Source organism: Moschus berezovskii, chromosome 15 (assembly GCF_049115385.1).
Source record: "Moschus berezovskii isolate FMDL1 chromosome 15, NW_MosBer_1.0, whole genome shotgun sequence".
Lineage (NCBI taxonomy): Eukaryota > Metazoa > Chordata > Mammalia > Artiodactyla > Moschidae > Moschus > Moschus berezovskii.
This window is the reverse complement of record NC_142474.1, coordinates 33,382,921-33,401,759: the sequence shown is the minus strand read 5'-3', so window position 1 is coordinate 33,401,759 and position 18,839 is coordinate 33,382,921. Positions and strand designations below refer to the sequence as shown.

The following is an 18,839-nucleotide window of genomic DNA, read 5'->3' as shown; positions in this document are numbered from 1 at the left end:
ATTTAATTTAATCCAAAAGTTTTTGCACAGCAAAGGGAATCACTGACAAAACAAAAAGACAACCTACTGAATGGAACAATATATTGGCAAATAATATGACCAATAAGGGGTAATATCCAAAATATATAAACTGCTCATACAACTCAATTAAAAAAAAACTATAAACGTGATTAAAAAATGGGCCGAGGACCTGAATACACATGGCCAACAGGCATATGAAAAGATGCTCAACATAGTTAATCATCAGAGAAATTAAAAATGACAATGAGATATCACACCTGTCAGAAGAGCTATCATCAAAAAGAACACAAGTAACAAACACTGGTGAACACATGGAGAAAACGGAACCCTTTACCCTGTTGCCGGGAATGGACATTGATGTAGCCACTATGGAAAACATGGAAGTTCCTCAAAATATTAAAAACAGAACCATCACATGACCCAGCAATTCCATTCCTGGGTATATATCCAAAGAAAAAGAAAAGATTAACTTTGAAGAGATTAACTTTTCTTTTTCTTTGGATATATACCCAGGAATGGAATTGCTGGGTCATGTGATAGTTCTGTTTTTAATATTTTGAGGAACTTCCATGTTTTCAGATTGCCGGGAGAAATATCAGTAACCTCAGATATGCAGATGACACTACCCTTATGGCAGAAAGTGAAGAGGAACTCAAAAGCCTCTTGATGAAAGTGAAAGAGGAGAGTGAAAAGGTTGGCTTGAAGCTCAACATTCAGAAAACGAAGATCATGGCATCTGGTCCCATCACTTCATGGGAAATAGATGGGGAAACAGTGGAAACAGTGTCAGACTTTATTTTGGGGGGCTCCAAAATCACTGCAGATGCTGATTGCAACCATGAAATTAAAAGACACTTACTCCTTGGAAGGAAAGTTATGACCAGCCTAGTTGGCATATTAAAAAGCAGAGACATTACTTTGCCAACCAAGGTCCATCTAGTCAAGGCTATGGTTTTTCCAGTGGTCATGTATGGATGTGAGAGTTGGACTGTGAAGAAAGCTGAGCACCAAAGAATTGATGCTTTTGAACTGTGGTGCTGGAGAAGACTCTTGAGAGTCCCTTGGACTGCAAGGAGATCCAACCAGTCCATTCTAAAAGAGATCAATCCTGGGTGTTCATTGGAAGGACTGATGCTAAAGCTGAAACTCCAATACTTTGGCCACCTCATGCGACGTGTTGACTCACTGGAGAAGAGTCTGATGCTGGGAGGGATTGGGGGTAGGAGGAGATGGGGACGACAGAGAATGAGATGGCTGGATGGCATCACCGACTCGATGGACATGAGTTTGAGTGAACTCCGGGAGTTGGTGATGGACAGGGAGGCCTGGCGTGCTGTGGTTCATGGGGTCGCAAAGAGTTGGACACGACTAAGCAACTGAACTGAACTGAATTTGAAGAGATACTTGTACCCCAAAGTTCACTGCAACATTATTTATAATAGCCAACCTATGGGAGCAATCTAAGTGCCCATCAACAGATGAATGTATAAAGACGATGTTAGATAGATATAGATATAAAACATAGTTATATGTGTAGTATACATACACAGGTTTTATATACATGTTAGATAGATATAAACTATATTGTTATATGTACGTATATATACACACACACAATGGAATTTTACTCAGCCATAAAAATGAATGAAAATCTGCAATTTTAAAAGAATGAAAATCTGCAATTTTCAACAACATGCATGGACCTAGAGGGTATTATATTTCCTGAAATAAGTGAGACAGAGAAAGACAAATACTCTATATCAACACTTATATGTGAAATCTAAAAAATAAAACAAGCAAACATAACAAAACAGAAATAGACTCAGATATTGAAGACAAACTAGTGGTTACCAGTGGAGAGAAGGAAGGAATGAAGGGTAAAACAGGGGTATGGGATTAAGAGATAAAAACTACTATGTATAAAAATAAATAAGCAACAAATATATATTGTACAGTACAGGGAAATATAACCATTATCTTGTAATAACTTTAAATGGAGTATAATGTATACAAATATTGAATCACTATGCTGTACACCTGAAACTAATATAATATTGTAAATCAACTATACTTCAATTTTAAAAAATCAGTTATAATTCTATATACCAGGAACAATTAGAAAATAAGGGTACTTTAAAAGTGATCGTTTACAAGAGTGTCTAAGAACACTAACAACAATGACCATACACATTTACCTAGTAACAAATCTAATAGATATTTAAGGACTTTCTGGGGAAATGTTTAATCATAAGTATCAATAATCTCTTCCCTAGTACTTCTCCACTCAACGTCTTCATTCTACCCTCAAACTGGGGCCCAGAGAATGTAGAGACATGACCAGGATCACAGAAAACCCTAGCAAGTTGCCTAGCCCCCACGCCATCTCTCACACACACACACACACACACACACAGTGCCAGTGTGCTCCCTGTCCCCCACACCCTTGTGCTCAACTGTTCCCCTAATGCCTCACCTCGTTGTATAAATCACTGAATTCCTCAACCACATCCTTGGGGATCCTGCAGCCATGGTTGGTGAGGTAGCAGGCCACGCCATTCTTGGAGTAGAGGCTGATGCGGCCCACGCTGCGCTCTCCATCGGTTGTCTCTTCCAGGAGGCCATTGGCTTCTGCTAGATGATAGATAGGATTCCCGTGGGAGCCATGGATCCACGTGGCTCCCAGCTCAAAGGTAGCGTGTCCTGACGGCAACAACAGGCGCTTAGCACAGCAAGGACTCTTCAAAGAGGGCCAGAACAACAGGGCAAGGAAGGGGATTAGGTCCCCCTCTGGCAACGAACCAAAGTCTTCAGGGAAAAGCTCCCAGTAAGAAACCACATGCAGCACAAAATGGACTCCACTGTATAAATGAGGTAACTTCCACCCTCAGTGACTCTAACGACACCAAGTCGCATCACTGGAATGAGTAGATTCTCCTTCTGTGATAACATCAGACAGTAGGCCCTCCCTCCTCATTGGTGCCTCCTCTCAGGAGAAAGTCTATGGCACCAGAGGGCACCACATGGTACAGGTACCTGAAATACCCAGTGAGGGGGCCCAGCCTCCCAGACCCAAGGTCCCCATTGGGCCTTATTCCAATTCCTCAAAATCCAGTGGTTCAGGAATCTAAGCCACTCATCCAGATGGAAAATGGCCAACTTCTAACTCAGTCTAGGGCAGAAGAAAGAGGGAAAACATTCCAGTTTTGAAGACTCCTCCCCAAGGCAGTCTAAAACAGACTTCTGGAGAAAACTAAGCTTTCTCATATGGCACAGGTGGCAAAACCTTAAGAGACTGTTTGGGGCAAGGGAAACTCCTGGGCCCAAACTGGACAAGGCTGGTGGCTCATTTTACCACCCCATCCATAGCCAAGGGACCAGATACTCTGGGGCAAGTTCCCACTGTGCCTGGGCCTATTCCTCTTCTGGGACTCAGTTTCCTTTTCTCATGCTGCAGAGCCTGTGATACAGTTGTCTCCTCCCCTGCCTAGCTCCCGGGAAAGCTGAAACAAAGAAAGGAAAATATAGAGGAACATTTTTCAATGTTTTGCTTTGTTTTTGGAGGCCTGATTCAAGACATCATGTATGATAACTTTTTTGCCAAGATGGACACAATAATTCCTCCTATCCTTACACACATGGCCCTTTGTACTGTGACTTTGTCAGTCCTCCCATCAAGAGATGGAGTCTTTCCTCAGCCCTTGAATCTGGGCTTGCCTTGTGACTTGCTTTGATTAATAGAATGCAATGAAAGCAATGTTGTGGCTTCAGAGGCTAGGCCTCAAGAAACCTTGTGCCTTCTGTCCTCACCCTCTTAGACTGTGACCACCATGAAGAGAAACTCAAATTTCTGGAGCCACAGAATATCAGCAAATAAAATGATGTTGTTTTAAGCCACTATATTTCAGGCTGGTCTGTTATGCAGCAATAGCTATCTTATAAAGCATAACAGACAACAATCATCCCTCACCCCAGGAATTGGGCATTCCTCTTTTTTTGTGCCTTCTCTTTCCTGGGCTGCTTCTAATTAAACCATCAGTTCAAAAAAAAAAAAAAGGCCCTGTAGCTCTGTACGCATCTATGTGCCAAACACAGAGCAAGAGAAAAAACAATCAACCTCAAACCACAGCCAGTAAGACAGAACTTCCTGGTGACTCTGGAATCAGGGGCAGGAATGTATGGGTCCCTTTGTCCAGGGAAAGTGGGCAGACTAGAGGGTATGAAAAACTGGAAACCCAGTGCCCTTCTTCTACAGGGTTCAGGGAGGGGGGCTGGTCACTGGGGACATTTATCACTAATTATCCTTTAGAACCTCAAGTTCCCCAAGGTATTTTTTTGTTTTTGCTTTGCTTCTTTTGAGCTTCCAAAAGAAGCAAAAGGGGCTTGCATCATGGACCCTTCCCAGGGCACACCAGGGAGTTCCAAGTCAAAGTCACTGGGCAGCAATGTCCAGGCACGGGGTATCCAGGCATAAGCAGGAATAAGGTGAGCAACATCAGAGTTCCACCCTATCCCTCAAGCTTTACAAGGAGGTGGGGTGGCCCCAAGCAGCCTCAGTCTTAGGATGCTTCCTGTCCTCCCCCACAGACCTCTCATCTCTGTCGTCCTTGTAACCACAGGGTACTGGGCACCATCTCCACAACTACCCCACAGTGTCCCTGGGGCTTCTGGTCATCACTGCTGCCCTTACCACCAGGATTCACAGCTAGCATCTCACACGCTGCAGGTCCAACTGCAGCCTGGGCTTTCAGCCCCAGGTGTCTGCACACACAACACATATGCACTTGCCTGGACTTGCTCTCCCATATTCTAGCAGAGTCTGCCTTGATCTGATTCCTCATACACATCATCTGTTCCTTCTTTTGACTACCTATCCAACTCCCCTCATCACCTAAGGCCCCGCCAAGCTCCCTCCCCTCCAAGGAAGGCTTCTAGCCACATGCGTCTCCTCAGCCTCCTGTAGCCCCATCCCTTCCACTTCGCTCCCTCTACCATCTTCCCTGCAAAGCACATCTCAGTTGTCAACTACCACTGAGACCAGGCCATCTGTCTTCCCGTCTTCTGCTTTTATGTCAGACCCCGAATGTCTCATTAAGACTTGAAAACCACAAATGGAGCCATCCCATCCCCAAAGCTCCTAACCAGCCAATCCCTAAGGCTCCTAGCCAGCCAATCAGGTGTTGAGCAGAGTCTCCGGGCTTCCCCCAGGAGGTCCCCTAGCTGACTGTCCTCAGGTTTCCATGTGCCTTGGGACACACTTTCATCCTCACTGTCAACACATACTCCTGTGTCTGCCGGGGAAGACAGACATAACTTCACATATAACTTCCAGAAAATGCTCTCAGGAAGACTTTTAATGTGATCAAAGATTTTTAAAAAACGAAAAGTTTCCCATGTCTCCTGAACCTCTGTCTGTCCTAAGCCTGACCACCTACTTTTCTGAACCAATTGCCCCATTCGTCAAAAGTAAATACACAGAATCTGCTTGGCCTTGCAGCCCAGGTAACAACAGACACAAAGTCCTATGGAGGGTCAGTGTAACCCACATACGCCAGGCCACCACGGGTAGTCCCACTGGGCCATTTTCATTGTCAGACCCCTTGGCTAGGAAACCCTGACCTCTGGCTGCATTTCAGGCAATCCCCCACCCTCTAGGACCCCTGGCAAAATCTGCCCACTCCTGGGGTGTGTCTCTTAACTGGTTGCTTTCTCCAGAAGCCTTAATACTCTGAAACCTACACAGAGCCTCTTCCCAGACAATCCTAAGACCTGCCCATCACTCACAAGAAGGCCCAAAGTCTTCTTCCACCTCCACGGCGCTGAGCTCCTATTGTCCCACGGCTAAGCTCTTAGTAACGGTATACTAAATCACATTCAAAAGTTAACAACTAATAGAAACTTGCACAATTCCCCTTCCTGTGAAATAGAAACCAGTCTACCCACTACAAAGACAGTTTGGTTCTGGGTGTCCTCTCCCACCTAAACACTGTGAACCCTAAATCTTGTTCCAAAAACAGAGGCCAGATTCCCATGCTGCACACCTCAGAAGGGTGCTGAGGGGGCAAAGGAAGTTTCTGGAAAAGGCCCAGGCAGCATGCATGACAGAACACTAAACCCTGGGGAAAAGCTAAAACAACAAGATCTCAGGCTAGGCCAGGGCACTGGGAGACAAGAGGTGACCTTGGGAGATGACTGGACTGAGGTGAATGAGGCACTTACCAAGTTTCACACTCTGTACGCGGCCCCCGATGCGGCTGGACGCCTCAAGCACAGTGACATCTGTAAAGCCCTGCTCCAGAAGTGCTTTGGCCGCAGCCAGGCCAGCCAAGCCAGCACCGATCACCACCACACGAGGCTGTCCCTTTCTCCGTAGGCCACGACTGAGAGGGTCATCCGCACTGTCGCCACTGGATTCACAACTTTGCATACCGTCCACGCTCGCCTCCTAGGAACCTGAAGGGGGGAGGGGGTCACAGCTCACCTGCTCTGCCTTCACTTCCCACCTGCCCCAAGAGATGCTCTCAGTCTCTGCCCTCAAGGGGGGACCTTGAGCCCTCTCATTCTCTTCTGAGGATCTGGACAAGAAGAGCCATCTCCAAAGGATGTGGGGAGACAGGAAAAGAGGGAGCCATAAGGAAGGAAATAGGAAGGAGGGTTATGTACTGTGGGCCCTCATCAGCAAACAGGAGAGCTGAGAGCCCATCCCAAACCCCTGAAATCCATCAATCCCACCCCAAATCAACTAGGTACTGCCTCTTCCTCAAGGATGAGACAAGAGTCAGCAAGAAAGAGGATGATCAAGAAGGTCAAAATCAGGAGAAACTGACCCTGGTGCTGCTGACCCCGGACCCAGCACAGCCCAGCATCATGGCTGTGGTCCAGCTCACACCACCCTCAGGATGCTCACATGGACCCCAGGATGCTGTACAGACCTCAGGGTGCTGGAACCAACCCCAGGATACTTGTACCCACTGCACTAGACCCTCCCTGGCCTGGCCCTTCCCTGGCCCTCACTCTCCCTTCCGCTGTCTTCTCTTCTCCTCCTGCTTTCTGTTAGTCTTTCAGAACCTAAATGAGGTGGTAATTTGGTGGGCAGGACAAGTCCCACCTTCCCCCAAGAAAGTGCCACGAGGCTGGTATTGGATGAACCTCTGCTATTCCGGGTAGGTCTCCGGTTTTTTGCCCCAAGCCACCCAGCCCCTCAGTCACCACAAAGCAGCAAAGAGCCCAGGAAACAGTGGACCATGAGGACCTGTGGCACCAGAGGCCAGACATCAAATTGACAGTTACACTAAGCCAGCTTGCTCAGAGACGCCAGTCTAGGGAGCTGATGAGAGGCCAAAGGGGTCCCTGAATCTGGCCCCAGGGCTGGGAGAGGTTGCCCTTCTATTCCCAGAGTGACTACAAGGGCTTGGAGGTATCTTTGGGCCATCCCAAGGGGCCACTCAGCTCTGATCCTGTCCCCACTTCCTTCCTGACCCAAGCTGCCTTTGCTAAGCTTTCAGAGGCAGAAGTTGCATACTGTCTAGTTATCCATACTATCCATAGTATACAAGACCTAACAACAGGGAAGTGAATTCATGAGTGGAAAGCAGCTGCTGGGGCATATAAATCTAATAAAGCTAAGAAAAACCCTTCCTAAAACAGGGTATACTCCCAAGAGAAACAGGGTATACTCCACCAAATAGATACACTAGAAAGTTCATGACAGTTTTCTTCATGATAACCAAAAACAAATATCCCAAAGGTCCATCAACAGAAGAGTAGATAAATATATTGTGCTATTTGTAGTATATTCATAAAAGGTAATATTCTTCAGCAATAAACTGAACCAAACTACTCTCAACAACATTACATCGACAAAAGAAGCCAGAGACAAAAGAGCACCATATTGTATGACTATTTACGTGAAATTCATGAAGCGGTAAAATGAATCTGTGATGACAGAAGAGAGATTGGGAGGAGGGAAATGAGTGAAAGGGTCGGAAGGGAACTTTCAGGTCTGGAAGAAAATGTATCTTTCTATGAATGGCGGTTAGTGCCACTATATATATGTGTGCATAAACACCTCAATAACTATTCCTGGCTCATTGTAAAAAATAAAAGCTGTGCACTAACAACCGTCTTCCCACACTTCAAGGTCTGACCACTTATGTTTCCATCCCACCTCTAACATTTATTTTTTTATCACAGATTTTAAAAGTTATTTTTCTAAATATGCTCAGGCTGAGAAGCTGCTCCTTGAACTCCTCTTCCCACTCTACCTGCCAATGTCACACCTGGGCACGGACAGGAGTGTCACCCCATTCCTGCCCCCAAACTCTCTCCAAACTGCACCCCACCTCCCATCCCCATCCTGCCCGACTCGGTGGAGGACCTATTCCCTAGAGGGCCGGAAGGTGGCGCCCGAGACACGGAGAGCTTCGGAGGCAGGGGCTCCCCTCCGCCTAGGAGAACCTGTATCCCGGCTTCACATTCTCCCTTGCGCGTCTTCGGTCTCGCCCACCCCCAGCCCAGTGATGTTCGGTTCCGCCTCCTGGGCGCAAGGAGGTCAGAGCTGGCTCAAGCCCTTTCCTCCCCTCCCCCTTACCCTTCCTCCGCTCTCCCTCGGCCTCCCTCCGCTTCCTCCCCAGGTTCTCCTCGGGAGGACTAAAATTAGAGGTGAGGGTGTGGCTGCCTGTACCAGCGCCGCCGACAGAGAGGAAGAGTCCGCCCCGCGGCGCAGGCGAGAAGTGTGTCCTACATCAGGTTTGTAAACACGCAGGGAGCTCTAGGGTTGCTGCCGATGGGCACCACGCTGAGCACCCTGCTACGCTATGCAGGGGCGAGACTGCCCACCTTGCCCCGACGCCCCAGTTCTCCAAGACTGGGGGTCTCTGCCTGGGCGTTGCTCCCTAGCCTCCAGCCCCACCCCCAACCTGAGGCTGCCCCCCAGAAACAACCACCTTTACTCTGTAAAGAGGTGGGATTACTGCAGTGGTTTTCAGACCTTACAGATGGAACCCCTTCTCGAAAAGCTCCTGGGGAGACCAAGGTGTAATTGGGATGAAACGGGATCTCTCTACTCCCTCAAGTCCCTGAGGTCTCATGGCAGAACTCTCCTGCTCCTGGAGCACCACCTCTGAAAACGTGGAGGAGTAGGATAACTTCAGCCTTGGGAGGCCTGTAGAAGGAAGAAATGCTTGGGGCAGCACATTGGGGTGGGAGATACCTAAACTTCCTGGCTTTCCAATCTCCATTTCTTTCTCTTTCAAGTGGTCCAGCTTGTCCTAACCTATGTTATTATGACAGTTAAATAAGGCCTTATATGGATGTCTAGAGATTGTCAGCCTTTTTAAGAGCCTTGTCTAGGAAAATCATTTCTAAATTCTATAGCTAAATTTTTTAAAAGATACTTATTTATTTTGATTGTCTGTATTTACTTATTTTAAAATAAGCATCTAAGAACTCATCATCTAATACAAAAACTAGAAAATTGAAAATAACTAAATTTGTATTAGACTGCCTTTGGTATAGGCTTCAGGAATGGATTGTGGGGAATGTGGGCAGGCAGTTTGCCTTTAAGATGAACACAGAAAGGACCCCAAGTTCCCAACATATCAGAGACCTTCAACTTAAAAAGACATCATACATAGGGTACCATCATGTATGTGTTAGTTGCTTAGTCATGTCAGACTCTTTGTGACCCCGTGGACTGTAGCCCGTCAGGCTCCTCTGTCCATGGAATTCTCCAGGCAAGAATACTAGAGTGGGTTGCCATTCCCTAGCTTCCCAACCCAGGAATCAAACCCAGGCCTTCTGCATTACAGTCAAATTCTTTACCATCTGAGCTATAGGGAAGTCATGGTGGAAACAGGTAAACAGGGGCCATGTCGGTCACCTATTCCACTGGCCCTCACAGCTAACCCTCGTTCTGTGTCTCCACAAGCCTTGTTCCAGATGTGCCTATCAACCCCTGTAGCCCTTAAGCCAGAGAAGCCACAAGCACTGTCCACAGATGGCAAAATGAGGCATCTCCATCCTCCCATAGAGTCAATCTATCCTGGGATCCAAACTGAAGCCAAGAGAGAAAACTATATGTAGCAACACCTACTGTGTGCTGAGCCCTCAGTTAAATGCTGAACTGGACTTTTGGACCCTCTGTTAGCTCAGATTGGGAGGGAGCACATTTGTTTTCTGTTGGTTTGTGCCATCTCTTCCTTTGAAATTTTTTAATTTTATGAGAAAATGCCTTACTGGGGAAGAAAAATCACTTAATGCTCCTTGGTGCTTGCCTCTCCTTCTCTTGCCTTTAGTAAAGAAATAAATAAATAAATAGCATACCCTTCCTTGATCTGTATGCACAGGAGAAACAGAACACCCTGTACTTTTCCAGCAGATAAAGGAGAGAAGAAAAAAGTGCTGGCTCAGCCAGGCAGGGAGGGGGAGGGGGAGGAGAAGGCGGGGGAAGGAGCCAAAGACTCTTGCCTTCTTGCTCCTGTTTCCAAGGCAAAACAGCGGTAGGAGGGTAGGGCCCCCATGTCCCCAGGCAGGCCATGCCTAGTAGCTTCGAGAAATTAGGTCCACCCCCATTCAAGATATCCAGATGCCCCACTGCCTCCCCACCCAACCCCCACCCCCCCTCCTACCCTCACTCCCATTTCTCTGGCCTGCAGGCCACCACCTCCCCCTGCAGGCCAGAGCCAACAGTGCCCCAGCTGAACCCACCCAAGAAGCCAAATTGGAAAGCAGACAGAAGAGAGAAAAAATGGAAGAAAGGCCCTGTCCCATGGCAGGGTCACCAAAGAAGGACGAGTGAAGACTACGAGGCCAGGTGCCAGGAATGGGCACTAGCCACCGAGCGTATGTCCACTGCCGCATCCCCACCCACCTTCTCTCAGCATACTCACCAGTTTCATTTTGTCACCCTCGGAAATTTACCCCCCAAGAAGTTTAAAAAGTAAAAGTGATAATGCTGTCCAACCCTCCAAGAAGAATCTCCTAATTGCCAGATACTAAAAACATATTTTAGTCCTGGCCTCCAACATCTAAATTTGCTGAGCCACTTCACTGAGCCCAGAACTGAACTGGGGACACCATGCATCTCCTTATGCTTCCTCAACCACAGTAAAACCACTGAAATGCCAGAGCACTCACAAGGCTCAAAAACATCCTAAGTAGAAGTTCTGCCCTTACCCCTCGGGTCAAGTCTTGTCAACCCCACACCCCATATCACTGTTCCCCAGGTGCCTGCCTCCTCCGACTGAACCTCACTCCTGGAGAACTGCTGGGCCTATTCCAAGTGCCATCCCTTAAAGACAGCATGTTGTTCAGTCACTAAGTCATGTCCAACTCTTTGTGACCCCATTGGACAGCAGCACCCCAGGCATCCCTGTCCCTCACTATCTCCCAGAGTTCACCCAGGTTCATTCCATTGAGTCAGTCTTGCCATCCAACCAAGACAAGCATAGCCAGGGATAAAATCTAACACTTCATGAACATCTACTATGTACTTCTATGGGGAAAGCCTCAGCATGTCAGCCCTTGACCCCTCTGAACCCAGCTGTTCTTTCTGGTTTCCGTTTTCACTCACACACACTCCCTCCCCCTCCAAACATGTACACAACTTCACCAAAGACTCAGGTATCCCCAACCTAGCCTCTCTGAAGGCCTATGGAAAACACTTCTCCCCACACATTATAGAAGGGGGCTCTGGGTTCTCTTAACACGTGTACAGCCTTGTGAAGGACACAGAGCTTGTACAACTGTGTGACTGCACGACTGTTGACTGAACCACCAGCAAGGCCTGCTCCACTGATGTTTCCTGAAGCTACAGACATCTTGGAAATGAGAGTTCTTTGAAGCCATCACCATCCAACCCCAGCCTGTTCCCAAAGCATAAGCATCTCACCCCCAGGAAATCCTGCTGCCTGTTACTCGAGTGAGGCTGCAGTTCTGCAATCACTGAGTGGGCTGAGGTCCCAGACTAGACTGGTGACCCCTTCCTCACGCCCTGGGAGTGAATCACGAGGAGTGTCAGTGACCCAGGTTGGTGTAGGACGCCCCATCCCCCACAGTGTTGGAGCCCACTTCAGCCCTTCAGGCTAATTCCCTCCCTAATAGTGACCACTGAAACAAAAACAATGCCACAGGGGACCAGCCTCCCGGGAGCCCCTCACCCTTCCAGAATTGTCTCTCAGAAGAAACAAAAGAAAAGTCTACCTATGCTTGGCTCCCTTCTGAATACAGGCTCAGGCTCCCAAATGTGTCTGTCTCCCTATCCTTTTTTCTCAGGGTCACCCCAGGATGAATGATCATATCCCAGACAACTGTATGACCAAAGCAGTTAGCCCACCTGGCTCACCGCCAGTCACCCTTTAGAATCCAGACTCCCAACAGCTGAAGCACTCCAAAATGGGCCTACCCCTTCCAATAAGCAGGCTTCTCTACACCACATGCTTGCTCATGTGAGCTCTGTCCAGAGCTTTGGGGGCCACTTGCACCTTCCTTAAGTAAACTCAGGGACTTAAAAGGGTCTCCTCCTAACAGATACTCCTAGTGCCCTGGGGAAGCAACCCTACCTCAGTTTCTCTGAAGGAACCCCTCTCTGCCTCAGGCTCCTCACAGGAGGGAGGGAGGGGGAGGGAAGCTGGGATACTGGTCCTGAGGAATCTCTCTGGACTGCCTGACAGGTCTGGGGAGGGATTTGGATTCTCAAGGGCCCCCTAGACAATGCAATTATTCTTCAAATGTAAAAAACGCCCAGAAATCCCAGACCAGCTGCTTTGCACAGCGGTCCTGACAATGGGGCTCTGTGTCTGCCATGAGGCTCCTCCCACCCTCAACCCCAGGGAAGGACTGAGCCTGAACTCCTCCTAGCCAGACCCTCTCCAGCCCTCCTCACCCAGGCTAGCCAGCCAGGAAGTGAAAGAAGTAGGATTGCTGGGCCAGGCCTGGCCAGTCATGGAAGATAGCCTGGAGTGGGTAAATGTGGGGACAAGGCAAGAGCAGTCTGTGACCCAAGAAGTCACAGGGGGAAGGGAGAGAACACTGGCCTGGGAACCCAGAGACTTGGATTCAGGCCCAGCTCAGTCTCTCTTGGCAGTGACCCCAGACTAGTGTCTTCCCTTCTCTGGGTCTCACCTACAAATACCCCTGAACTCACCCCAAAGGCATAGCACCTGTACCCCATCTTCTGGACATATTTATCTAAGCCCCATCTGATGTGTAAATGCCTGCCTCCTTCAGTCTTTACGTTTCCCTTCTGTAAAATGGGGATAGACACAGCTACCTGGTGGGACTGCTGGAAGAATTCAATGATAGCACAGAAAAAAGGTGGGGCCACCTGCCAGGGTCACCTCCAAGAGGGAGGGAAAGGGAGGATGATCCCCAAAGAGACTAGTACAGAAGGAGAGGGAGCCACCTTTTCTAGGGCCCAGAGCTCCATTTCATGTGTAGAAGAACCTGTCTTCATCTGAGCTTAGACTCCAGCCTCAACCTTGACCCCAACCCTAATATCAGAGTGGACCTTAGCCTTGGCATCTACCAGACTATCCCACAGCCTGTGTATGACAGACCCCCCCATCCCTGACTCAGCCTGACTATCCCACCAGTCTTGCCAGGGAGTGGGTGGGGAGTAGGCATCAGATACAGTGGCCATTTGCCAACTGTCAGCTCAATCAGTGAAAGAGACAAAGCGTGTGGGCTGCATTCTGCCGAGTCCTCCCACCAGCAGTGTTCTGTGGCCCTCCCAGGCCAACATGAGGAAGGGGCTCTAGGGGCCCCATCTTCCTTCTTGGCACTTAGACTTTTCTCCAAGCATAATGTCTTTATTACCCACATTTCTTCCCTGTAACCAAATGTGTAAAGTCCCTAAAAGCACAACTAAAAGGCTTTGTAAGCCTTTTTCAGAAGAGAAGTGGGGAGCCTGCACTGCATGGAAAAAAGACAGCCCTAAACTCAGTGTCTGGGGAGTTGTCAGAGCCAAAGGCATGACCCACGAAGGCACTGGTGGGCAGGACGGGAAGGCATTCCTGGGGAGGTGAGTGCTCCGGCTAGTTTATATTTCCCTTGATGCTCTGTATGGTGGGATAGACTAAGTGAATTGTTTTAAGAACCCAGCTTATAGCTGCCTGCAGAGACAGAAACTGAGAAGGGGTGGAGGAGGGGGAAAAAGAAAGGGGAGAAGTCAGAGAAGGGATAGAGTCCTTTTGATGGGCATAAAGCTCAGCTGGCAGTGGAACCAGGAAATCCATCCTAGAGATCCTGCCCACCTTCAGCAAAAATGACTGGATCATGTTCTGACATCAAACTGCCAGAGATCAAATTGCCAACATCCACAATCCATACCTTGAATGAGGCCAGCCAGGACTCCGGACCCTATTAGCCAGTGTCCTGTATCCCCAGCAAAGTCCTAAGGCCACAGGTTTCACTGTGACTCCGTTTAGCAACCCTTAGGATGAGACCTCATGGCCTGGATGCCCTCCCTCTAAGCAGGACCTGACACCCCAACTCTAACCACTCCTCTAGGAAGCCATTAACTACAGAAGTATAAAAGACCACAGAGCTGGTTACTATGCCAGTGACTACATTGGTGTGAGACTGCCCTTGGTGACATCAATCAGGCCATGGGCAGGGGAGGGCTGATGGGAAATGGTACTCATAGTCACTCACTACCCTGGGAAGGGCTGAATCTGGAGAGAGAAAATCAGCCTCAAGACCATACCAGCCCTGTTCTGAGGCACCCAAGTCACCATGGCCCTTGGGGAACCCCAGGAAGACACCTTTTGTTTCTCTCCTCATCCTCCTTTGTCTTTCTCTCCCCAACAACCCCCCCCCCACACACACACACACACACTTTTATGTGTCCCTTGATGACTCAGTCTGCTAGTTTCCTCCTTTGGGACTACCTTTAGCACCATGGTTTTCATGGAAACCGTGGTTCACAGGAAAAACCCTCAGAGAGGACCCAAAGTGTAGGGATGAGGTCTAACTCTTAAGTGACCCAGGGAAGACTCTGTTTTCTCATCTGCAAAATGGGTATTGTCATCACATCTTTTCTCTAATGGATCTTGGACTCCCACTCCAGTTTTTGGAGGGATATATGTTTTGGCCATCTCATGCGTCGAGTTGACTCACTGGAAAAGAGTCTGATGCTAGGAAGGATTGGGGGTGGGGGGAGATAGGGACGACAGAGAATGAGATGGCTGGATGGCATCACCAACTCGATGGACATGAGTTTGAGTGAACTCCGGGAGTTGGTGATGGACAGGGAGGCCTGGCGTGCTGTGATTCATGGGGTCGCAAAGAGTCGGACACGACTGAGCGACTGAACTGAACTGATGTTTTGCTTCCCTCAAGATGCAGCTTCCCCCTCCTTCATAGCAGAATTATTCACAATAGCCAAAAGATGGAATCCACTGAATCGTCCATCAGTGGATGAATAAACAAAATGTGGTACGTGCATACAACGGAATGTTATTCAGCCTTGAAAAGGGAGGAAATTCGAACACATGCAACAACAGGATGAACCTTGAAGACAAGATGCTAAGTGAAATAAATCAGTCACAAAAGGACAAATGCTATATGATTCCACTTATATGAGGTACGAAGAGTAGTCAAATTCAGAGAGACAGAAAGTACACTGGGAGTTGTCAGGGACAGGGGAGTGGGGGAAAACAGAGTTAGTGTTTAAAGGGTACAGAATTTCAGTTTTAGTGGTGATGGTAGCACAACAATGTGAATATATTTAATACCATTGAGCTGTATCCTCAAAAATGAATAAAGTGATAAATTTTTTGTGTATCTTACCACAATAAAAACAACAATAAAGTTGACTGAGTGCTACCCTGTGACAGGCTCTTGAGGTACAGAAACAGCCAGATGCCTCCCCGTCAAGGATTGGGGTGACAGGTGTGTGTGTGTGTGTGTGTGTGTGTGTGTGTGTGTGTTATTCACTCAGTCGTATTTGACTCTTTGCGACCCCATGGAGTATAGTCAATCAGGCTCCTCTGTCCATGGGATTTCCCAGGTAAGAATACTGGAATGGGTTGCCATTTCCTTCTCCAGGGGAATCTTCCCAACCTAGGCATCGAACCCACATCGTCTGCATTGGCAGGCAGATTCTTTACTGTCTGAGCCCCCAGGGGTGACAGTTGCCACAAAGCAAAGCAGACAAGGGGAGAGGCAGCTGCTCTGTATGGCGAAGTCAGGGAAGCCTCTCTGACAGAGTGACACCAGAGCAAAGGAGTGAGAGGCAAGAGGGGACCAGAGCCTACGAATGTTCCGGGGACCTCCTAGGGACTTGTGAATGAAGGAATGTGGGAGTAAGAGCAAGGATGGGGCCAGGATGACTTGGGTGGCCAGTCATGACACCAGGACCAACCCTTACGAGTTCTCTGTCAACTGGTCGTCTCCTTTCCCCCTCACAACAAGCCTGTGAAGTAGGAAAGACAAAAATTGGTTCAGGGACCCACAGGCAGTAGAAGGGCACTGGTGGCCTGATTCCAGAGCCCAGGTCTTTCCCTGGGGCTTCAGGACGGTTAGGAATGCTTCTCCGGGCCACCTCCCATCACAGGGCTGAGCCTGCCCCCAAACACACAGCCGAGGGCCCCTCTCCCAGCCCCACTGCATAAGGCATCACCTGCAGGCATGGCCTTAACCAGCCCCTGACCTGAGCTAGTGTCCCCACATGGAGATCCGCCCATTCAGAAGATGGGGCACTTGAGGCCAGGGAGGTGTGAGCTGGCAGATGAAGAGGTAGCCTTCCAGCAGGGCTTCTCCCCTCTCCCTGCCAGGAGCCGCAGCCTCACAGTTCTGGAGGGAAGGAAGACAGCACAGTCAGCAGTTTCCACTGACTCTTTCAAAATCACTGACAAGAACTGAGGCTTGTGAGACAGCTCGGCCAGGCGCGGTTCCCCCTTGCCTGCCCCTCGTGACTCTGCACAAAGCCGATCTGTGCTTCAGCTCCAGCCCTGAGGTGGTGGGGGGCTCTCTAAGTAGAGTGGGGACTCCACCCATGGCTCTCTCAAGGAAAGATTTTCCTCTCCAGGAGAGGCTCTGGAGCCACGGGTGGGGTCTCCCAAGCCACGGGTGGGGTCCGCATTCTACTCAGCCCAGGACTCAGGCTCCTTATGGCATAGTTGGGCTATCCAAGGCTTTTGCTGGTTCAGGCAGCATTTGGAGGAAGAGGCTCCCCTTCATTCTAAGCTCCCTTCCTGAAAAGCTCCCTCTTCTATGCTCACCACCCCCAAAACTCAACGTGGTTTATCACAGAGCACAGGTGGCATGCATGATCATGAAGAAAACATCCCTCCACAGTCCAGTTACTAAATAAACCCCAGAGCAAATCTCTATTTATTAAGCCCTTTGTGTGCCAGGCCCTTTGCTGGGCACTTTCCATTCATGGCATCATTTAATCCTCCCAAACACGCTGGTGCCCATTTAAAAGATGAGGAAACAGGCTCAGAAACGTTCACAGGTGTGACGAAGGCCACCCAGACAGAGTGAAGGGCAAAGCAGGCTTGTCAATGCCCAGCTCAGCTCTCTACCCTGCACTTGCCCACCTCTCCGGCCCTCGGTCAGCCTCCCAGGGCAGCAGGCCTGAGGACAGTCCTCGATCTGGCACTTGTCTTACCCCTCCCCACACAGTGACACTGTACAAACTGTACCAGGCACCCAGGGCCAGCAGGAGGTGTCCCCAGCCCGGCAGTTACCCTAGCTACACTGCCAAACTTGCTGCCCAGAGGTCACTCGCCTCCTGGCCAAGGAATTAGTCAGGTGGGCTGTGGGTCCCATGGGAACTAACTTAAAGCTTGCCAGACCACAGCCCTTTGCCCTTGGTTTTACCCTCCATAAATAGTGACAAGGATAGTGATTTTGGTAGCACAAAATAAAATTCTAGGAGCAGCTAAATGATAATTCCCTCTAAACAGTCACCTCTTCTCTCTGGCCCAAGATTTTCCTCTCCTGGTAACTCCAAGGTGGTTTAACTGTGCTTTCCTTATACAGGATCACCCAATAAAGAGCTCTTCATAAAGTTCAACCCTGAAGCAGAACACCACCACCCTCCACCCCTGCTATCACCTGCCAGCCTCAGAAAGAGCTGGAACCAAGTCAGAAAAGTCAATGGTGTTCATTTCAAAATGCATATGTGGGCCCCATGATTTAATCCATAAAACACCTACAGAGTTAAAACACTAAGCTTAGACAATAAACATATTCTTCAAGTCCTTTCGTTGAGTTCAAAGACAAACTTAAAAACTCACCAGCTTTTAGAATCAAGAAAAGTCTGTTCTTACAATTCTATCATCATTGTTACCACTACTTTTCACTGAGTATGTCCAAGGTACAGAAGGCAATGCTAAGCATTCCGCATGGAATGTTTAGGTTAATCATGTCAACATCCCCCTTCTACAGAGGACAAAACCGAGTGGGTTTCAGGGAGTTTCCACAACCTGTCATCTGACACAAGGCAATCCAAAACGTACTGAGATATCAAGGCTCAGATTTTACTCTTTCTTAAAGCCAGAGAATGAATCAAATTCATCATCTTTTCTTGAGTTACTTTCTCAGATTAACTCAAAATTTTGCACTAATTGTATATGATTTTTTAATTTTCCAAAACAGAAGAAAGTAAAAGAGATACGTGCGTTCAACATTTAAAGACCTCACTTTAAAAATCTTTCCTATGAACATTTGCCCACTGGTGGTCCTGCATGTCTCCTACTTAGCTGACTTAAGGTCTAGCTATTTGCCTGTCCACTCAGAGCACCCATCCCCCCTCTCTCCCTGGAGGCAGTAGTCTGGGGGGCTGGGCTGGACTGGTCTGGCATGGGGAAGAG

General features: G+C 48.5%; 1 protein-coding gene across 4 annotated transcripts in view; it reads right to left on the bottom strand.

Moving 5' to 3' along the window:
• SMOX (spermine oxidase) overlaps positions 1-18,839 on the bottom strand; it is a 36,519-nt gene that overhangs the window by 7,931 nt on the left and 9,749 nt on the right. For all 4 annotated transcript variants that reach the window (XM_055432162.2, XM_055432152.2, XM_055432131.2 and 1 more), the window contains exons 2-3: positions 6,238-6,471; positions 2,495-2,721 (exon numbers count right to left, since the gene is read on the bottom strand). In XM_055432162.2, coding sequence (XP_055288137.2) covers positions 2,495-2,721; positions 6,238-6,445 — 435 coding nt within the window. In that variant the 5' untranslated portion in view covers positions 6,446-6,471. The remainder of the gene's footprint in view (positions 1-2,494; positions 2,722-6,237; positions 6,472-18,839) is intronic.